The sequence below is a fragment of the Poeciliopsis prolifica genome, unplaced genomic scaffold, assembly GCF_027474105.1.
Source record: "Poeciliopsis prolifica strain line A6 unplaced genomic scaffold, Auburn_PproV2 SCAFFOLD021, whole genome shotgun sequence".
Lineage (NCBI taxonomy): Eukaryota > Metazoa > Chordata > Actinopteri > Cyprinodontiformes > Poeciliidae > Poeciliopsis > Poeciliopsis prolifica.
In genome coordinates, this window is record NW_026562396.1 from 7,651,722 (window position 1) to 7,671,601 (window position 19,880).

The window sequence follows — 19,880 nt, forward strand, 5'->3', positions numbered from 1 at the left end:
CTCAGAATGTCTCCACACCAACGCAGGTAATTTCTAAGGAGAACCTGTCTGCAGAAATTGTGCCTTCGTCTCTGAGCTGAGTTTCGCCCCCTTGCAATCTATTGCAGTTTTAACCAACAACCAAAAGATGCTGTTTTATCACTGGCGCCGAAAAAAAAAAAAAAAAGAATTATTTTAAAGATAAGCGTTACTTCCTATTGGAATATGTGTCATTTTTCCCAGCTGGGAACTGACATGGTTCTGCCTGTGGCTTTAAAGACAGACAAGTCCCTGGCCTAAAATATCAACCTGCCTCTGGCAAAAACACAAACCAAAAAAAAAAAAAACACTTCTCTGTTTTCTCTCCTTTTCATCCACTCTTTGCTTTTCATGCCAGTCCTCTGTGAGATGCTCCATCCATTCATATATACAAAAAATATATATTAAACTACAAATTTGGGCCTCACATGCAGTTGCGGCCCCACAATTGCAGCTTTAAAGCAACTTGTTTCTTGTGACAGGAAGTGATGCGATTCACATCTTGGACTGGTCAAGCAGGGGTCCTGACCTGAACGCGATAGTTCAGGTCAGGGAAGCTGAAGGTCATGATGAGGGGAAGGAGGCCTCGCGAACTCAAAGCTGATCAGCAATAATCAGAAGGGCTTAATCGGTGTGAAAGATTTCTTTTATTGATTATCATAGAAGGGGATAAATGATTTTCGATGAGATTTTTAATAAAATGTATCACTACCAAAACATTTATTTATTTTTTGCTGCAGAAATATCTTCAAAAACAGTAAAGTCTTGTTGAAGCCAGTGGTTTGTGGCGGCCATTTTGATAGAGATTTGACTATTTTCTATTGCTTTCCAACATAAAACTAACACCTCTAAATGTAAAACTAACAATTAAACAACTTATTAATTCACCATGGAGAAGGACTCGCAAGAATTTAGTCAGGTGTTGTTGATTGGCGACTATGTGACTTTGGACCACTAGGGGGCAGTACAAAGTGACACATTGATACCCAATGAAGTTACTTATGTTCCATCAACACCCACAGATATAGAAGAAAGTGGTTAACCTGCATTAAAAGGTTGAGATAACTAGAGGTTGAACAGTTTAAAAGAAAGGAAAAATGTCTGGTCGAACTGAAACAGCCACCACAGAGACGCACACGGACGTCCAGCGTTGGCGGTGATGGAGCTCGAAGCCGAGTCAGCGTTTCTCCACAACAACTCTCAGGTCACAGTTCAAAGAGGGGGATAAAGGAGGAATTATTGAGTCGCTGTTAAGTGGGCCACATATAGAGCCTTTTGTGAGTGCATTCATTCATTTTACCCCCTATTAGTTTTTTAGTTTTTTTTTCAGGTTTAAAGGTCAGCTTGGATGAAATATTCCCAGTGACCATAATCACTGGGAGAATGAAAGTGTGTGAGAGCAACTTGGTTTATTGGTTTATGCTTCTTTGTCGTTGTTGTTCTTCCAACAAATATTTTCTGGTTGGTCTCATTATACTGTGAAAATCATGTGTAGTTTTACGGCACATGCATGTTTCAATATTCACACAGGTTTCGTTTTTGCTTTTTTTGTCTATGAATTGAATCCGTCCTATTATGCACTGGATGCAGCGTCACATTGCGTAACGCAGCCCCCGAAGATATTTATGTGATCAGATTGTTCTCGTTAATTTGCCGGAGCTCAGATCCCGTTCTCATTTGGCGAGAAAAAAAACAACAACACACACACAAGAGTCCCACCGACGACGTGACTGATCTAAACCTGCAGGTAGTTTCTATGGTGACGGTAAAAAAAATCAATTAGTTTCCATGATGCAGCGAGCACTTCACCACAGCTTTCTTTTTTATCTCGATAGAGCTGAGCCTTCAATCTGCCTTCCAACCAGTGTTGCAATTGCTTCTCTTTTTTCTTTTTTTTTTTATTATTAGAAGGTGCGGAGATCCGTCACTGTGAAGGTTTTTATTGCATCCTTTAGATGGACGTATTCATTTAGGATCTGAGGCTCTACATAAACATTAAATGCTTCTTGCATCTATAATTCTGATTGACTGATTTGCATATCTTTTTGCGTCTACTTTGCTGCTTTTTAGAGGTCATCGTCACACTTTCGGTGTCACTTTTTTTCTTTTTTTCTTCTTCCTTTTAACTCAGCAGAAAACTTACCTTGATTGTGGGAAGCACAAGGTCCATGGCGGCACATTGGCGAGGCGTCAGACTTCTGGTGTCCTCTCGGATGACATGCTCCTGGAGGGACACCGAAGCGAGGGGAAATGGCAGCAGAGCAGTGAGGAGGAAAACAACATCACATTCGTACACTCTCAGCTTCGAGACGCTTCCCGCCGTAATGGTAATAACTATCATTTCCACCGCTGAGTGATAAACTTCACCCCTCGCCGTCTCACATCAGAGCGCTAAAAATCTATTTTAATCATGAAAAATGTTTTTGTCGATTCTAATTGGAGCTTTCCTGACCTTCGCATTGACTGCAGTAAATAAGTCCTGGCACCACTTTATTTCCCAGGTGTCGGTACTCCTTACGCTGCACAACCACCGGAATGCGATAAATGTTTCATGAAATAGGAGGACGGAGAAACTGAAGCACCGAAGCAATCACCGGCACAATGCTCGGTCAAATTTTAGCCGCGTCCAAAGAATACGGACAGTCCATAAAGTTTTGCATGAGACTGACTCTAAATGTTAGAGAAAAATCAATATCAATTTAAAAGATACACATTCAGGGTGGGAGAGTTTTTTTTTTTAAAAATAGTACTAGTCATACTATGTTTTTAAATTAAATATAAGACATTCGGTAGGTACAGTAAAGCCAGTATACACTGCACATCTAATGACTACATGAGAACTTATTATAATCTACAATATAGAATAATAAATATTCTAAATAAGAATCCTGAGTTTCTGGTGTCTTTGCTGCAGTTGCTTTACAGTGAAGCCCAAATCCATAATAACTGAGATGTTGCCAGGGCAACATCATCCATGTTAGGTCCGCGATGCATGATGGCTGAATGTGTGCGTAAGCAGTTAAAATGCAGATTCGACCCGAGGTCGAACATGAGATTGAAATCATGAGCTGTCTGAATTGTGAAACATGGAAACATCTGTTACAGGATCATTACTGGATTACCTTCAGCTTGGACAGCTGACCCAGGTCCTTGGCAGCACTAAAGATCATCTGAGCTCCTTGCTGCTGAACATACAAACATGTTTTTATGAGTACATGAAAGAATAAAGTCTTGGTGAACAGACTCAGAAAGGCAAGAGAGGAACACAAAATTTACATCAATAAATGAAATGTTTGAATTTTAAAGTAGCGCTGGTGATTCAGTGACTTCATATGGCAAACTGAGAAGCAAAGGTGACACAAAAGCATCAGAACCGATACCAGAACTCAAAGAAACAAGCAAATAAACTGATGTTATTTAATCTGAAATAGGAATTATTAGCTATGAAAGGAAAATCTCTTCATATGCTTGAATGGTTAGTGAAACCACAATGTTTCATTGCTGTATAAAGATATTCAGGGCTATTTTTTTATTATTCATTAAAATGATGTTTTGGGGGGTTTTTTGCCTTAATTTTTGCCTATCTGCTTGCAAAATCTAATGCGCCACAATGGCTCAATTCTAACAAGATTAACTTCTTAAATTTTTTTATTCATTATTATTTTTTGAAAGTCAAACTTGGTAGTGAGCTAAACTACCCAGCGATGTTGCCGGTAAACGGCAACAAGAATAAGGTGCAAGTGAATGTGAGGATAAGATTCGTAAGGTGGTCGACTCACGCTCTGGTCGCTAAGCGGAGGCAGAACGATTGTCCTCTCGATGGTGTTCAGAACTATTTTCCAGAGCTCTTTGAGGACTCTCTTTAGCACCGTCTTCTCACAGATCTTGGCGAACAACATCAAACTGGGAAGTAGCAGCAAGAAAGGCGATTAGGTCAACACCTTCAGCACGTGCCTTTACCAGATCTAACACAGCTGAAGGCTTCAAGTAATGATGTCTTTATGTATGATATTCATAAAAAGTGAAAACACCTGTGGCTGAGAATAAAAGCCGGGGCTTTTGTGCTTTAATCTCGCCCCTTTGTGCGAGCAGGGTCTCAGAATCGGCAGGAAGGATTTTCCATTTCCATATCATTAAGAGGATTTCTCATAATACCCCATTGGCCTCTATGTTGCTTTGAAAAATGGAGGAGAATGATTCTCCAGGCTCAGCCCTGGCATTTTTCTTCTTCTTCTTCTTCTTTTAAGATTGCATGTTAAGAAAACCCTAGAAGTAAATACAACTCTAAGAGTTGGATTGATAAGACTTTCTCATTAGAATGTCTCCCTCTTCTTTCGAGACGTTTTCTCTTTTAAACGGCACAAATCGACACCACTTAAGTATCACATTGTGACAACTGGCAGGTGAAGCGAGATGTTAATGTGTTCGAAGGAGACAGGGAAGCCAGCAAAGATTCTTTGATGCTTTCGGCGACTGGGAAGCTATGGGCATTATTGAGACATGTACCAATTACCCAAGCAACGCTTGGCTGGGGACTCTCTTAACTAGAGCAATCTGGCCAAGCAGGCCAAAAACAATAAAATGTAGGCATTGACTAAAGGCTCCCACATATTTCATCCGAAGCTGAACAGTTGTCGTGCAGTCACATGCTCTGGGGACGTTGGGGACTTTTTGCAGACAATTTTTATAACAACGGCGCAGACCAGCTGTGGGAGAACAACGTTACAATTTTTATCCAGGAGTTGTGAACCATTGTCTTGTTATACTATAAGCTATTTAGTGAAGAATCAAAAGTATCCATGTCTCCTGCGGATACAAAGACCGGACACTGGAAGCGGACTGGTTAAAGCAAAATACCAGCGTTACCATCGGAGCACATTTGCAACAAGCATCTGACCGATCACACACAACACTTTGCACAGAGCTCCATCAAAACAGTTTGACCCGGGGCTGGTGTCGCGTTCGGCAGGCATATGCCTCTCTGCAAACAAAATGGTGCAATTTATGTCATTTCAAAAAAATTCAATGAGGACCATTTCATATGAAGTACATGGGGGTCTTCAGCCTCCAAATTTGTTGAATTTCCTATCTAGTTGACCTTTAATGGTGGCTTTACTTAAGAAAATAGAGCACTTAGGATACCTTCTGCTAGCATCATAGAGCCAGAGGCCACAGCTCGCCTTTATGGGCCAAATGGAGTCCGTACCTCCATGCTTCAGAGTTTTTTGACAAAAAAGGTGTTCATCATTTTATGTAACAACAATTAAACCCACCTTGACTGTGCCTTGCTCAAGAATAAATTCTTGATTCATTGGATTAATCAAGAGTAATCACATTACTCTTGATTCATTGGATTAATCAAGAGTAATCATATTACTCTTGATTCATTGGAGTAATCAAGAGTAATCACATTACTCTTGATTAAGATGCCAGAGGACGTGTAAGTTGACAAATAAAATGCCTGCGACTGTTTCTGTCATCACACCTTCACCAGGTACTCACTTCTTATCCAGAAGGTCCATAAGAGGCCGTAAGACGGTTTCCGCGTCCATGGCAGGATTGCTCCCTTTAATTGGCCCTTTCATCTGGACCAGCTCCTGGTTCATCTGCTTCACGCAGTCCTCGATTACAGGTTTAAAGCTGTGCACACAACAAGAGGGTTTTTTTTTTTTTTTTTTTTTATTATTATGGATTTATCTTTGTCTCAGTCAATGTTTGAGTAGGTGCTTTCAACAGTGTCCCGCTGTTCCCATCAGCTCAACAAAAGAGGTTTTCAGAGAGGAGGCGTCTTTTCCTTCACGCTGAAATGTTTCGCGACTTGCTGTGCTCACAAAGCATAAGCTTGAGCCAATTAAATTTTGAGACTGACGATGGAAAAAAAAGAAAAAAAAACACCCTCACGGCATAATTTCTCTTCATTGGGACAAAATATGGATGCATCGACGGACCACAAAGGATTTGTTACAGACTCGCACACGTGGAGTTTTGAGTCACACCATTACCCACCTGGAGCCAAACACCCCGCTGAGCTCATCCAGGACTGTGTTGAGTTTGTTCTGCAGCTCCTTCAGCAGATCACTGGCCTCTGCATCCAGCTGTCAGTGCAGAGAGAGATAGACAGTCACTACCTCTACGCACGCCCTATATACTCCAGACTTACTAGAGCCTTGTGTCTCAGGAGGATGCCTCTATTGTGATGGGGTTGCTTTAGGGGTAGCGGAGGGAGGTGCTCGCTAGTGACTCGCTCCGTCTGCCTCCCATTGTATTCTAAACGTACAGCTCACCTAAGAGCGCTGTAATTAGGACTGCTCGCCGAGTCATAAAACATGGTGACAGCAGCGAGGGAGCTAGCTACAGGGACATTTAGGTGGACCGCTGCATGAGTTATGTCTCGGGGAATACAGAAAAACCAAAAAGTCAATTGCATTGAGGTGTAACATGGATGTAATGAAGGGCAGTGAACAATCAGCTACTATTTAAACACAGAACGAAACTGAGCTTAGAGTATGCTTTAAATAAGCTGACGGTAAAAACGTTGCCAAAACTTCAACAAATCATTCGAATGCCCATGCACGGCATGTCCAGGATACATACGCCCACCGGCCACTTTATCAGGTCAACCAGGCGAATTGCTTGCAAATACAGTGATTTAGTCAAAGACGTGGCAGCAACTCCAAGCATTTAGGCCTCTACATTTGTTGAAGGTGACTTGGTGATATTCAAAGTGAGCATCAGAAGGGAGGAAGAAAAGGAAATTGAAGTGACTTTGAACATGGTGTCCATGTTGGTGCCAGATTAATTGGTCTGGAGTATCTCAGAAACTACTGATCTACTGCAGAGGACACATCCATCTCTCAGGTTAACAGGAAATGATCAAGGAAAGAGAAAATATCCAATAAATGGGAGTTATGTAGACAAGAAGCTCTTGCTCATGTAAGAGGTGAATGGTGAGACTGGTTTAAGATTATAGAAAAGCAACACAAGCTCAAATAACCACCAAAGTAGCAGGATCTCTAAATGTACAACATCAAGGCACTTAAGGGACATGAATAATTGACACTCCCTCTAAAAACACATATATTGAACGATTAATAGTTCAAACACCAAATATACCTTTACATGCATTGACACGTCCAGAGGAAAGCGTCTTGGCACTAAAAGCTAACATCTGCAGAGAATATCCGTATCCTTACTCTGCTCTTGGGGCTTCAGCCAATCGAGAAAAATTGGGTGTTTTGCAAGAGAACATCTAGTATTTTTCACAAATATTAGGTGAGTGCCATGAAGAGAAACATTTCCATGAATAACTTACAGCTGCGTTTCATAGAAAAATCTGCAAATAGGTGAGTCTCCAAATATACAAATAGGCAGGGCTCATCGGTACATAAGTAATGCGACTGACCAAGGCCATTCATTTATCGCTGCAATGTACCCAATCATGAGACGGCTACTTCCAGCAGGATAATGCACCATGGTCCAAAGTTACAACAACAAAGTTAGTATGGTGTTTTTTCTATTTCTTTTCATCTTGGGGGTTTTAAGATGTAAAGCATTTTGAACTGCCTTGTTGCTGAAATGTTCTGTACAGATAAACTAGATTGACTTCAAACTGGTTCCTTGAACATAAAAATGACTTCACTGTACTCCAAGTTCTGTAAAGTCACCAGATCTCAACGTAATAGAGCACTTTGAGAGGCAGTCATGACATCAAGTTGAATCTACGCCACAAAGGACGCAAGACAGTTGTGTTTGAAACAGGGTACCAACCTGGTACCAGCTGGACGTACCCAGAAAGTGGCCAGTGAACATATTTGAGCGTATGCACATGATGGATGTCCCCACTAGTGTTCATGTTTGTCTTCATTTGGCATTTATGCCGAGAGAATTAAACAGGTGAATGTATTTGTGCGGAATACTCAACGTGAGGTAAAAGCACGGCGCCGCATGCATGACCAGCACACCGGAGCCGATAAACTCAGCCCTGAAGCCGCTCATCTCACACACTCCCAATGGCAAATGACTCTGCTGGGAAGCGCATATGTAGACCTATGTTTTCACAGACATTGTGAGTCTGTACACATGCCTTTATCTGCACCGTGAACAAGACAGATTTATACCTCTGCAAATGTGTGATATTTTCCTCCGCAGGAAAATTGGCTGTGGAGGTTAGGCTGTTATTTCACTGGCTGAGTAACAGATAACATCTTTTCAAGTGATAGCAGAGACAAAAAAAGAAAAGGAAAGACAAAAAACAGAAAAGAAACAAAAAATCCATCACTTGCCTTCTCCAGTTTGAACTCTAATATTTATTTTGGTGGCTTAAAGAACTGTGATTTTCAACTTGCTGTTTTTTTTTCTCTCTCTCTGTCAAAATGTGTCTTCAATGCTGCCAAATAACAGCCAATTGTGACATAAACCAAATTTCCTCTAAACTCCTCTGAAGAGAAGATGACACTTTGATTCTGCTGTCGTCTGTTTCACCAGACGACAGCCTCTGCAGGACAGAAATGTCGGCCAGCTGACCGACTTTTTTGGCAGCTACAGGTGGGGGATGGGCGGGGCTGCAACACCACACTCCAAACAGCCAGAAAAAAAGAACTTTGGCTCCCAAATAAAACGACTTTACACTGTAAAGGTAAAAGAAAAATGATCTTTTAAAAGATTTGAGCTCTTTCTAGCTCAAAATGTTCACTTTTCGCTTCAACAGTAAGAATAAAATAGGCAAATTAACACTGTTCCCATTGAGTGCAGCTGAGGTTGTTTTACTCATTTTCATTTGGAATAAATATGAGGACGCCCTACTTTATTCCATTCCATAAATTGAGGTACTTTTCTTTTCAAATTTTTAATTGCTAATTTAAATTACTTAATTTTTTCCAGTAATATTAAAATAACAGATACAAATATTTTAAATGGGGGTGTCACACTCATTTTTATTTTGGGCCATATCAAAAATTAGAATGTCCTTAAAGGGCCAGAATGCATCAATAAAAACAATTGATTCCACTGTTGAAATATCAACAAATCGCAGTTTGTTTCAGTAAGTGTTTCTTAAAATTAAAAAAACAATGAACATCTTTTCACATTGATCAGTTCATCCAGAATTTTGTGAATGTTTTGATCCTTGAAGGACTATTAGACGTCATTTGGAGTCCACCGGGCCGTATAAAAAGCTGCTGCGGACCAGATTTGGCCCATGGGCCTTGAGTTCAACACGCGTTTTCAAAAGACATGCAGATGCAGCTTAGTGCACTCATTTTCCCACGCGACTGTATCTCAGACATAATTGCACTTTAAACCGAATCTGCTCTAATCTAAAAAGAAGTTGCTAGTGTCTTTTGCCAATTAAAACGAAACAGTTTTGAAAAGTTCAACCACCAAAAGTTTGCGTTCATCTTTTCCCAATCGCATCTTCTAATTGTCGATTGGAAAGCAGCAATGAAAGCACGAGTATAAGCAACTTCACAGAGGACTCGGGTACGGAAATCAGCTATTTTAACAACAGACAAAATTTCTCGAACGTCATCTCTCGCACCGAGTTACGTGAGCGCCGACCTTTCTTGATGAATCGAGAACGAAACAAAAGAAAGACAAAAAAAACCCTGCTCATTATAAATAATATGAGGAAAACATCCTGTCTGCGATGCATGGAACACCTGGCTTCTCCATGGTAGCTGCTTTCGATCGACACTGACTGGCGTGCAGGGCTCTCTGGAGGAGCACACACACTCCCCTGGCTGACAGCCTATCAGCTGCTGCCCAGCCTCACTTCGCTTTCCCTGTTTAAACAGTCCAATATCTGCTCACTGGCAGGTTGTTATTCCGCCGCACAGATGACTGGAAGCGACTCTCAGAGCCGAGCAGAGGAAGAGTTTTTACAAACAGCCATTTCACCGCAAGCAGCGGGGACGCCCCAAAATAAAGTCCAATGCTAATCTAGGGAAATCAGTCGCTGATGAATCCATTGCATGAGATTATTGTAAATCTCTGTCGTTGGCGGCGATTTGATATCGGCTCTAGGTAATTACACTGGCGCTCTTAAGTCTGCGAGTTCATTACTGATGGTAAAAAAAAGAAAGAAAACGATTCTGTGACGAATAGCGAAATTTGCAAGGAGAAAACCAATGAGAGACTCACATCTGAGAAGAGCAAACTCCCAGGCGGACTTAGCAAAGACTTACTTTGCGGTTCTTAGTCGTAAGCAGGAGTTCAAAATGCGACTTTTGGAAGGTGAAATAAAATTTTGTGGAGTCAATATGCTTTAAATAAACACAAAATAATGAGAGCTTATGGGGGATCAATGGTTAGATCTGCAAAGAGTTAGATTAACTAGAAACAAAATACAGGGTGTTCTGATTTATTCCTTATCAGAAATGACATTGTCTGTCATTTTTACTTTTTTTTTGTTTTGTTTTGTTTTTAATTACTTTAAATGATTTTATCCAGTTTTGTTAAAAACACAATATTATCAATCTGCATTTAGAAATAATGGCACGTGAGCAATCCGGAGTAAGATCTGCAAACACGCAGATTAAGTGGAAATAAGTCCTGAAGTGGCAATTTTAACATTTTGATTGTTTTATTTAATTGACTATCCATTCATTTATCCAGGATCGATCAAACCTGGTCAATATGCATTTGAAAATAATGCATATTATTTATGTATTATAAATAATAATGCATCCGGGGTTAGATCTGCAAACAGCAGCTTGTCTGCAGAGGGCACATCTGGGGAAATTTGTGTGTGAGGAGCTGATTAAACGCAGTCGTCTCCCTCCCATCTCACAAACCCCACCCAAAAAAAACTGTCTAAAGCTCTTTTGCATGCAGCTCGGAAAAAGGACAAGAAGGAACAAAAACCACAGCCATCGACTAGTTGAGCCTACTACTTCCCTTCTCTCTCTTTTTTTTTTTAACGACGGAGAGAGGGGCAAACAGCATCCAAAAATAACCAGCACAGTGAGGGGAAAGTGGCAGAGGGGTGAAGGAAAAAAAAAAAAAAAAACAAGAAGAAAAAAATAAAAAGCAGACAGCTTAAAATAACGATGGGATCCGATGATTTGAGCCAGTATCTCCAGAGAGCAGGGGATGGCGAGCTTAAGCAGCCTGTCCAGAAGGGTGATGGGTAATTTCAGCTCCATATGCTCTGTGGCACATGCTTGCTGGTGGAGTGTGAGCGGCATAGGAGCGTGAGGGGTGGCAAGGGGTCGTGTGTGGCGGGGTGCTTAGTTGGAATATTTTGGTAAATGGCAAGAAGGGCTGTGGATGAGTCCTATTTGCACACACCTTACAGAAGGAGACAACCCCCTCCTCCTGGAGGCAGAGAGAGAGAGCACAGGAAGGACACGGAGGGGAACAGAGGACACAACGACAGGAGACAAAATGCAAGGCGAGACAGGTGTTAGAAACTACAGAGACACATGCGGCTGAAGTTGTACGAGATCGTGCGGACGACAGGCTAGATTTTAGGGTCGGACACGCCGACAGGTAGGCGAAGGGGCGACGAGAGGAAGATCACCCGGATTTAAAATGCAGCACAGAATTTAGAGATTTAGCATGAGACTTGCTGACAAGGTGGACAGATACGGGATATAAACAGAGGGTTGGTGGTGGGGAAGTGGTTTCGGGGAAACACTCAGACCCACAGATACATGGATACTTTACAAATGTGTTTGTGACATTTAGTGAGGGAAAAACAGAGATTTGAAGATTTGTCAAAAGATTTTCCAAAGTTTTTCTTTTTCTCTCTCTTTTGTCAACTAGGGTTGCCAACTTTTCTTTCTTTCTTTTTTTTCAAGACCTGTCACAATAATCAATAAATCGATTGATTGCATGATGAATTCAAACAAATTCAATATTTTTTTGGGCACGATTTATCGTTTGTCTCGTCTTTTTCTCTTTTCCTACCAAAAACTGGTCAATAAAAGTCTTCAGTTTAGTGCTTTGGTCTCAACTGGCCCTTATTTGAAGGACAATTTTGTTCGCAAAGACTTCAAAATTCATTTTATGTGTTGTTTTGAGTATTTGTTTTGAATATACTGAAAAACACACACAATCATCATCCCCCCCAAAACTGAGCTGTCAGCAGGGACACAAGGAAATAATTATTCAAATCACAATGATGATTTTAGTTTATTACTTTGTTTAATTTGTGCTCCGTCCTTTGTCTTTTTTTTATGTTTTTGATAATAATCAAAAACTCCTGACACTAAGCATCCCTGCAGACAGGCAAACAATAATTTGCCTCTTATATTTACCAGACATATTCGTCTGCAGTGTTTCTGACACGAATCAGGCGCCGATCCTCATGTTTGGCACAAAACAGAGACATGCTACGCAGCCTGATCGGATCCGCAGTCTGTAAGAGAGCGGCACCGGGATCAAAAAACAGCTTTCGACACACGGGGCAAATACGAGACGGAATCAGCTGCTCCTTTATGCAGGACGTCCAGGTGACGACAAGAGAGCTGGCAACCCTAGTGTGGCTCGAATGTCCAGGAAATATTAGAAACAACAAATTAACTCAGTTTTTTTTGTTTTTTTTAATGCCAACTTTGGCACCGCCAGCTGATGTGACAGAGATCTGACTTTTTTTTTTTTTTCATAGGAATCCTCTGGAGCAAATGTATTTATTTATTTTTTAAAAATGAAAAAAATTATTTGTAAAGTATCCAGAGTAGTAGCAGCCGGGGCTTCGAAGAAGCTAAGAGACAGAGGAGATTATTAAGCAGAGCTAATAGACCGACATCAGGACATCAAGGACGTCTCAAATCGATTTTAACAACATGCAATGGAAAAAATAAGCACTCGCATATTAATGAAAATCAGCATTGCCGACGTGGATCTCAGATCGGTTCGAATGTTTCAGGTGAGACACTTCTCAAGACGTCCCGTCAGCCCCAGAGGCGCTATACCGGACCTGGCGCTGCCGCCAGGCATGGACTTCAAAATATGGAACAGAAAACATTCGCGAGCAACACATGCAGACGCACAGACCTGCTTCCCGCCCATGGACTCAAACATCTTCTCCAGCTGGACTCGAAGTTGCTGGATGTTGTTGAGGATTATGCACGGCTGCGGAAGAGTAAAAATGAAAGTGATCAGACTTTTTCTTGACAACTGTTGTGATTGTATTGTCATGGTTTGAGAGCCCACGATTAGCCAATATAACTGGAAACACAAGAATAATGATAATTTAAAAAAAACAAAGGTAAATAAGTCAAAAGAAAAATGATGGGGGCAACCACCGCGAAATCCATCAGCTTTCACGTCGTGACACATCATCTATACAAAGAAGACTGTGCTCAAAAAGTCAGCAGGGAAATGCAATACATAACACAACGAGGAGAGAAATGTCTGCACTGAATGTGTCAGACGTTATCGATTTCTCTGCTCCACAACGAGTTTAACAGATGACAGAGATTAATCACGCCACTTTTTACAGACACCCAGAATAAATCTGGAGACTCTCACCGACTCGTATATCATGCGAGTTGTCTGAAAACACAACAGAAGGCAAGGCGCAATGTCTTAATTAGTAGTTCAGTAATGAATACTACTAATACTAAAATCCTTGGCCCCACAGGAAAAGGATGATTGGTGTCTTTCAAACCCTCAAGGTTCACATACCTAACACACTATCTGTGTTGAAAAACAGCCTGGCTATCGGTGGGCAATGTGCCCAAACCGTAAGGACAGATCTACTCTGAGCAATGTGACGCTTTTTTGTTTATTTTACATTATTTTCAGAATTCCTACTTGCACTTTCTGAACCATTTGAAAGAAGGTTTGATGCAGTTTATTTTTTTACATGTAAAAAAAGAAGAAGAAAACATAAAAAAAAAGTTCAACTCTTGTTTAGGTTTTTTTTTTTCTTTCTTTATTATTTATTTGTACTAGCTTTTAAAGTCCCAACAAATTAAAGTTGTGTTGTTTTTATATGTTTGGCCAAGCTTGTGAAGCTATTGGTGTATTTAAGTGTACATTTATGTGTGTTTTTAAAAAGAAGCATTTAAGTCAGTCCAGTTTCTGTATCAGATCGGTATCGGCTGATACTAAACCGCTGATATTGATATCGGTATCAGACCTGTGGTTGGGACGCAACCCTGGCCCAGAGAGTGATTATTTAACCTTCTGGGTCATGAACAAGAACTAGTAACCCATCTTGACCCGTATTAGAAGATAATGGACAGAAATGATTTAGAGCTCATGCAATGTTTCGCAAAAACTTTCAGAACTTAAAGATTTGCAAGAACCGCAAACTAGAATTCATTTTTATTCAAAGTTTTATAAAAACCAACACAAATGAGGGGTAGGACTGTAACACTTTTGCGTGCTGAAAGGCTGAAATGTCTGACTGTTCTCTGCAGAGCAGATCAAGGTCTAACTTGACGGAGAGTTTTTCTGGAGATCAGTTTTAAAGTCTTGTCATCATTTCTGAAATGTATTTACATTTGACAAGGCAGTTTCACAACGAAATATGTATTTATTTCAATCCTTTCACGTGGGTCAGCACTTTTTTAACAGAATTGTTCCATTTGAGTTGAAAAGCTCCCCTTGAATTACTATGGATCTCTAATTAATCCCCTCCTCAAGTGGCTGGCCAGCTTAGTTTGACAGCTATGGGGGTTTTTTGTGTTTTTGTTTTTTTTGGTTGGTTAGCAGTTGTATTGGTATTTTTCTAATCAAACCCTGATTAAAGTTTCTCCCCAACTTTTTCTATTAAATCTCAAAGTCAGCCACAAAACAGCAGCAATTTTATGGAGCTTACATTATGCAAAATTGGACTCAGTTTACTCTTTAAATGAGGTCTGGAGGACAGAAAGTTGCAGTGAATTCAAAACATAGCTAAACATCGCTATGCCTGTGGCTATGTTTAGGTAAAAGCATACCTAAAAATAGCTAAACATTGCTGTGCTTAGCTATTTTTTAGCTGCAGGTTTGGGCATTCCAGCTTCTCGGTGACCTCAAACTCTACAATTGTCAAAAATGTCACCAGCAAGACATTTAGAAACACACGTTTGTCCTTTTGCGTCACAGTTACTTGCTGCTTTGGCACTTAAAATCCTCCTGAAACACACTGAAGTTTATGGTTGTCACGTGACAGCGAATACCTTTCCCTGGCCCTGCGGCCGGTCAATTGGGTGCAAATACAACAGTCGGCTCGCATCTCAATCCCTCTATTTTTCCCATCATCTGTCACTGTAGTCCTGTCAAGGGAAGGCGCGCTTTACTTTCTTCTCGGGGACAGTAGTAATGAGACCGTCAGCACTGTAACGAAAACATCTGCTCCCTCGCCGCCTGTTATCTCTCCTTTCAGCTTCAAAATCCAATGTGAATAATTAGGCCACTCACAAAGCCATGTGTTTAGCCATCCGTCACTTTAAACAATAGGCCGGGAAAGTACCGGCGACTCGTCAGCTACGGGCGAGAAAAGAGTTGTTTCGTTTGCTCTGCACAAAGAGTCATACTTAAAAACACTTTTATGGCCTCCATGCCAACCATTACTGGACACTGAATATAGAAAACTTTTTTTTTTTCATAAGCGTCTGTGTGTTGCCAGGTTTGCACTTGCACATCCCCCCAAAAATAACTTGGGTGCAGGGAAAGAGAATCCACTTACCACGTTCTCCTTGTTGAGATGCAATGGAAACTCCTTGGAAATGATTGCAGCATATTGCAAGAGAACCTTGTTGATAGTCTGCAGGAGCAGAAAGGACATTATAATTAATGTTTGTTTGCTGGCGTGGTCGTTAGCAAACGTGGTCAATTACGCCGCAGATATAAAACAAAACGACGCACGCGAAACAAATCTGCCCAGACTGATGACAAACACCTCAACTGAAAGGTTTTAAAGGCCGCGGCAGAAGCACCAGGACGGGGTGCCTGCGCGGGAAACTGACCTTCGCAAAACGGCACATGAAATGCGCCAGAGCCTGCGGGTTTGGGCATTCCAGCTTCTTGATGATCTCAAAGCTCTGGTTCAGTTGAGTGAACACGTCCACCACGGAGCAGGAGAAGAGGGCGTGCTCCGAGGTTTGCTGGAACTGCAGCGGAGGGAGGGAGGGAGACGGGGTCAGAGTTCAGAAGAGAGAGGGAGAAACAGGCAAACGATTGCTGACGTGAGCTGATAATGGGAATCAAATTCTGAGCGTGTGTGAATTGAAATACTGGAGTAGACAATGTATGCGCTAAATGAGGAAGTCAGGAAATCAACGACGACGTTGCACATCGAGGAGACGGCGGCTCTGGTCCTCACGGCCTGTTGCCCCCAAAACGGTTGGATGTGTTTCTAAAGAAAATCTACTGCCGATTGAAATCGGACGAGTTTCTAATTCGCCCTTTCCGATTGGTCATCAAAACACTGAACATCCTGAAGCTTTTCAAATTTCAATGCATAAGTGCCGCCAGAGAACAGCAAATATTAGAATGGAAACTGACTGAAATGAGACGAGGTACTTAAAAAGGAATAGAGATGCAGAGAGATGTACGTTTCTTTTTATGGAGGCGTATTTCGAGCACATCAACAGATCTAACTCTTTGTAGTTAAATACCAGCGGATGAGAGGAAGCTGAAGCTATGCTAGTGAAGTTGCCCTGTTTTACCCATCCAGCTCCATCTGCCGTGGGACTATTTGTGTCTGGAAATGCTTGAAGTCTTGGAGGGTTTATGAATGCTTTGCTGCTGTGCTGCTCACTCTCTCAGTCTGCTCTCTTTTTATCTGTTAGTGAGGAATCCCAGTTTCATTTTTCTGTTTCAGAAAATGTCAAAAGAGTTGCAATTTTTAAGGAGAAACAGCATTTTGATGTTCTTGCTCTAGTTCTTAAAGCTCAGATTTGTTATTATGTCATGACAACACAAAATGAATCATTTAATTCTGATCATTATGTCTAGTTTTGTCAATTTAAATGGTTTCTTTATGTCTGTCAGCAATTTAGACTAATAATGTGATCATTTAAAATTTTAAAAAGCGTATTTAAATCGAGAAACACGTAAATCATGCAACAACCGGACCATGAAGGACTGAATTTGCCCAGCGCTTTTTCTGAAGCCTTCATAAAGGTCACATTAGGGTCACCGTTTCAAACTGTTTTCATTACTCAGCATAAAAACTCAATACACTTTAAGTTCAGCGATGAATATAAAGCTGTGCATCAAGCGCCTCTTCAAAAGAGCAGCTCGTAAAAGTTCTGTGTGAGTCTAAATGCATCAGACAGACGGACGAATCCAACTGATCTCAATAAAATGGAATAAATAAGCATAGAAATGCGCTGCAATGTGGTCATGCATCAGTCTATCGCAGCAGCTCCCTGCGACTCCTGCAGATTTCCTGTCACGTCCCCCAGAAGCCTCTTCTGCTCGGAAAAACACGCTTCCTTCCTTCCCTGGTATCAATTTTTAATTGACGGCTTTCTTTTGTATTCCTGTCTTGTCACGTCTCAGGGCGAGAGGCGTTTCTTGACTGTGCAAAATGTCCCTTGTCCCACCGACACCCTACCCCACACTCTCCTCAAAATGCAAATTGGGTCTCGGGGAGGACATCGCGGACATTAAGGAAGCAGACGTTGAGTGGCCCGGACAGCTGGATAAAAATAAAGCCTACTTCTTGAGAAATAATTCAGTGCCATACTCACGCCGTCTTTCTTGTCTCTTTCAAGAGCTCCGTTGAGGAAATCCATGGCAACGACTTCGTTCTCATCCAGCCACTGAATGACGAAGGGCTCGAACCACCTGCAAGAAGAGAAGGACACGTCGCCGGACGTTGGCGTGATTTCTCACCCACGGCATCTCGTCACACTGGTCGTTTCCCCAATGAAAATGAGATTCATGTGTGGTTTCGATGGAGGTTCAGAGACAGAGTTTGGTGGAAACTAGTTGGAATTACTCGGTTACATTTACTTGAGCGATATTTTTGGGGAGAAGCACTTGTGCTTGTCTCTATGCTGTACTTTGGAGTAATTTCATTGTGAAGTGTCACTGATCTTGTTTGAGTAACAATTTCTGGGTACTGAACCCACAATGAACAGCTTCACAGATGGAAGAACAGGCTTTTTTTTTTTTTAAACAAAAAGTCACCAGACACAGAGCTGCAGTTTTCGCAGTCGTATTATTGTTATTTTGATCTTCAAAACACCAAAATTTCCACATGACTTTACTTTTTATTTTTTACATACTTTCTGTGCATGTACTATTTCACTCTTTCTTAAGTAACTTCTCATATGGCTATTTTTTTTTCCAACCTTTACTTTAACTATGTAACAAGTGCAATTCTTACTTGACTACAATCTCTGGGTTCTCCTCCCACCTCTGGGTTTGTATGAGGCATCAGATTGCGGAGGGATTAAGGCGCCCAGGTTCATTCAGGAATAAAAGACGGATGACAGAGATGTTAGTCGTGCTGTAACTGTGCAGTAATGTCTTCAACTTGAATTTGCTCTCTCGAGATGAATCTACTCCCAGTCTGCAGACAGCTGCCACTTACGGCAAAGCTAATGAACAAATAAAACACGTGTGTTGACAGAGAAAGGTGAGAGAGGAGGAGAAGCGCGTAGTATGGAGTTGTATGTGTAGAATCAATCCGGCGTTTGAGTGACGGCGTTGGAGACGAGGCGGGCGAATCGTTAATCTGATAGAGTGGTCAGGCGGGAGGGAGCGCCTTGTATGCATGTTTTTCTCTCAAAGACAGGTTGCTAAAGGAACAACAGGCTGATACAGAAGCATAAAGACGGCCCTGCGAAAAAAACATAAATCTACAGCAACGTCGTATCGCAACAGGAAACGCTAATTGTTGCCGCAACATAACAGTTTTCATGCATCGACACTGTGAGTCGTCGGAACGCGTTTTTCACGTGTCGACAACGTGTGACGTCATGACGATGTCCACGTTGGTCACGTGATGACGTCAACCGTGTCGGTATGTGACCAGCGTACAAAAATATGCTTTCAGTATGAACTGATTAACACGACGTGGTTGCAGACCTCGGTCTCTCAGTGAGCATTGCTGCCAGCGAGTCGCCCGACGCAGGAAGTCGAACCGGATTTTATTCTGTTTGATGAAATAACACGGCGGTCATTCATGAGGCCACATTTACATAGCGCATCAAGGAAATGTCGCGGCCTTTGCCATTTTTATGCTGCACAGTCAAGAGGGACCTTTTGGCAGCTGCCCTCACTTTCATTTCATTTCGGGTCGTTTTTAGTTTAATCAGCATAAAGCCTCATGAAAGCCACCAGTCACTCCATTTGCACCTTTATGCGTCTTCCCACTGCTTTAATTAAGCCTTTCCTTTCTGTCGTTAGTAAATGTTCGCCATCGCGCAACATGCACTGAGGGAAAGGACAGACGCACAGGAACTCCTAGCATCCCTACTCTGAAGCGCAGGCTTTAACGAGCGTCAGTAAACGTCTCACGGCGCTCGAACGCAGCTCCGATTGTCCTCAAATTCTCATAAGCCAGCTTTATGAAATAATAACCATAATCTATGTTTATGTGCTCAATACGATCTGATACATTTTATTTCCCTAATAATTTGACCATTTATGGATTTTGTTCCAGTTCATGTAAAATTAGACCCTTTTTTTTTTTTTTTTCCCCTACCAAACTGAGATCTAAATTTAGAAACTAGGCCAGCATTTAATTGCCACAGAAGGTAAGGGATATCTTCTCATGCAAATGACCACTTACAGAGAATATTCAGGTGGAACATCCTTGAAGGCCGGCAGATCGCGGACGTACTCGTTATGGAACCACTTGACTTTGAAGTGAAGGTTCATGTACTCCGTGCTTTTGCATAGGCGATGCTTATCGTGCTCTGCAATGCGAAACACATAGAGAGAAGAACATTTCACTACGGGGCAGCAAC

General features: G+C 41.5%; 1 protein-coding gene across 5 annotated transcripts in view; it reads right to left on the minus strand.

Annotated features, from left to right (window-relative positions):
• LOC129369608 (protein unc-13 homolog C) overlaps positions 1-19,880 on the minus strand; it is a 128,614-nt gene that overhangs the window by 11,755 nt on the left and 96,979 nt on the right. For 2 of the 5 annotated variants that reach the window (XM_055045125.1, XM_055045123.1), the window contains 10 exons: positions 19,703-19,829; positions 17,652-17,748; positions 15,921-16,064; positions 15,641-15,718; positions 13,015-13,092; positions 6,025-6,113; positions 5,521-5,658; positions 3,798-3,921; positions 3,141-3,203; positions 2,162-2,242 (listed from right to left, as the gene is read on the minus strand). In XM_055045125.1, coding sequence (XP_054901100.1) covers positions 2,162-2,242; positions 3,141-3,203; positions 3,798-3,921; positions 5,521-5,658; positions 6,025-6,113; positions 13,015-13,092; positions 15,641-15,718; positions 15,921-16,064; positions 17,652-17,748; positions 19,703-19,829 — 1,019 coding nt within the window. Of the gene's footprint in view, positions 1-2,161; positions 2,243-3,140; positions 3,204-3,797; positions 3,922-5,520; positions 5,659-6,024; positions 6,114-11,304; positions 11,332-13,014; positions 13,093-15,640; positions 15,719-15,920; positions 16,065-17,651; positions 17,749-19,702; positions 19,830-19,880 lie in introns of all 5 variants that reach the window. The other 3 variants (XM_055045122.1, XM_055045121.1, XM_055045124.1) reach the window with 3 other exon arrangements.